We start from the raw sequence: 700 nt of genomic DNA on the forward strand, positions 1-700 counted from the left end.
TATAGTTTTAATCTTAATTAAAAGCCATTTTTGTAATTATTTAGTGAGGCTAAAATAAAGAAGGCATAACAGTGATTTTCATCTCAATTTATAAGAAAATTGAGTCATGGAAATTTCTTAGTCATACAGATTTAAACTGTAAATAGAATTGGAATAAAGTATTACATTGTATTTTTGCTTTTGTAGACTAAGTCTTAGAGTTAAGAATTCTTTATGTTGGGGTTACACATACAAAGATAACACTTATCCTTAATAGAGTAAAATGTAAATACAAAAAGCTTTGATTCTCATAGACAAGCTTCATCTTGTGAGTTATATTACTTTGATGGAAATCAAGTAATGTGGATTTTTGTAGTTGATTTGTTTATTGGGGATATTTTAAACAATTGAGGTAAAGCATTTTGAATGTCTTACAGATTTTTAAAATATTCTGTTAAACATTAAAACCTATTCTTCTCTAGAAGGTAGCTTGTTGCTTTTGAGATCATTGTGTTGCTGGGGTAGTTTCAATTGCAATCATCAAATATATGTTTATAGTAAGGTTTGTCTGCAGGTCAGTCAATGCATCCATCTTCTAATGGAGGTTCACATGCCACCAAAAAAGTTCAGAAAAATCGAAATAATTATGCCTCAGTAGAATGTGGTGCCAAAATTCTGGCAGCTAATCCGGAAGCCAAGGTATTTTAGCATAAGTTTTTAA

General features: G+C 29.7%; 1 protein-coding gene across 1 annotated transcript in view; it reads left to right on the top strand.

Moving 5' to 3' along the window:
• Nucleotides 1-700, top strand: part of SUCO (SUN domain containing ossification factor) — a 173,975-nt gene that overhangs the window by 96,736 nt on the left and 76,539 nt on the right. The window contains exon 15 of the mRNA XM_012657720.1: nucleotides 554-678. Within this exon, the coding sequence (XP_012513174.1) occupies nucleotides 554-678 (125 nt within the window). The remainder of the gene's footprint in view (nucleotides 1-553; nucleotides 679-700) is intronic.

The sequence above is a fragment of the Propithecus coquereli genome, unplaced genomic scaffold (assembly GCF_000956105.1).
Source record: "Propithecus coquereli isolate 6110/MARCELLA unplaced genomic scaffold, Pcoq_1.0 Scaffold56, whole genome shotgun sequence".
In the NCBI taxonomy this organism is placed as follows: domain Eukaryota; kingdom Metazoa; phylum Chordata; class Mammalia; order Primates; family Indriidae; genus Propithecus; species Propithecus coquereli.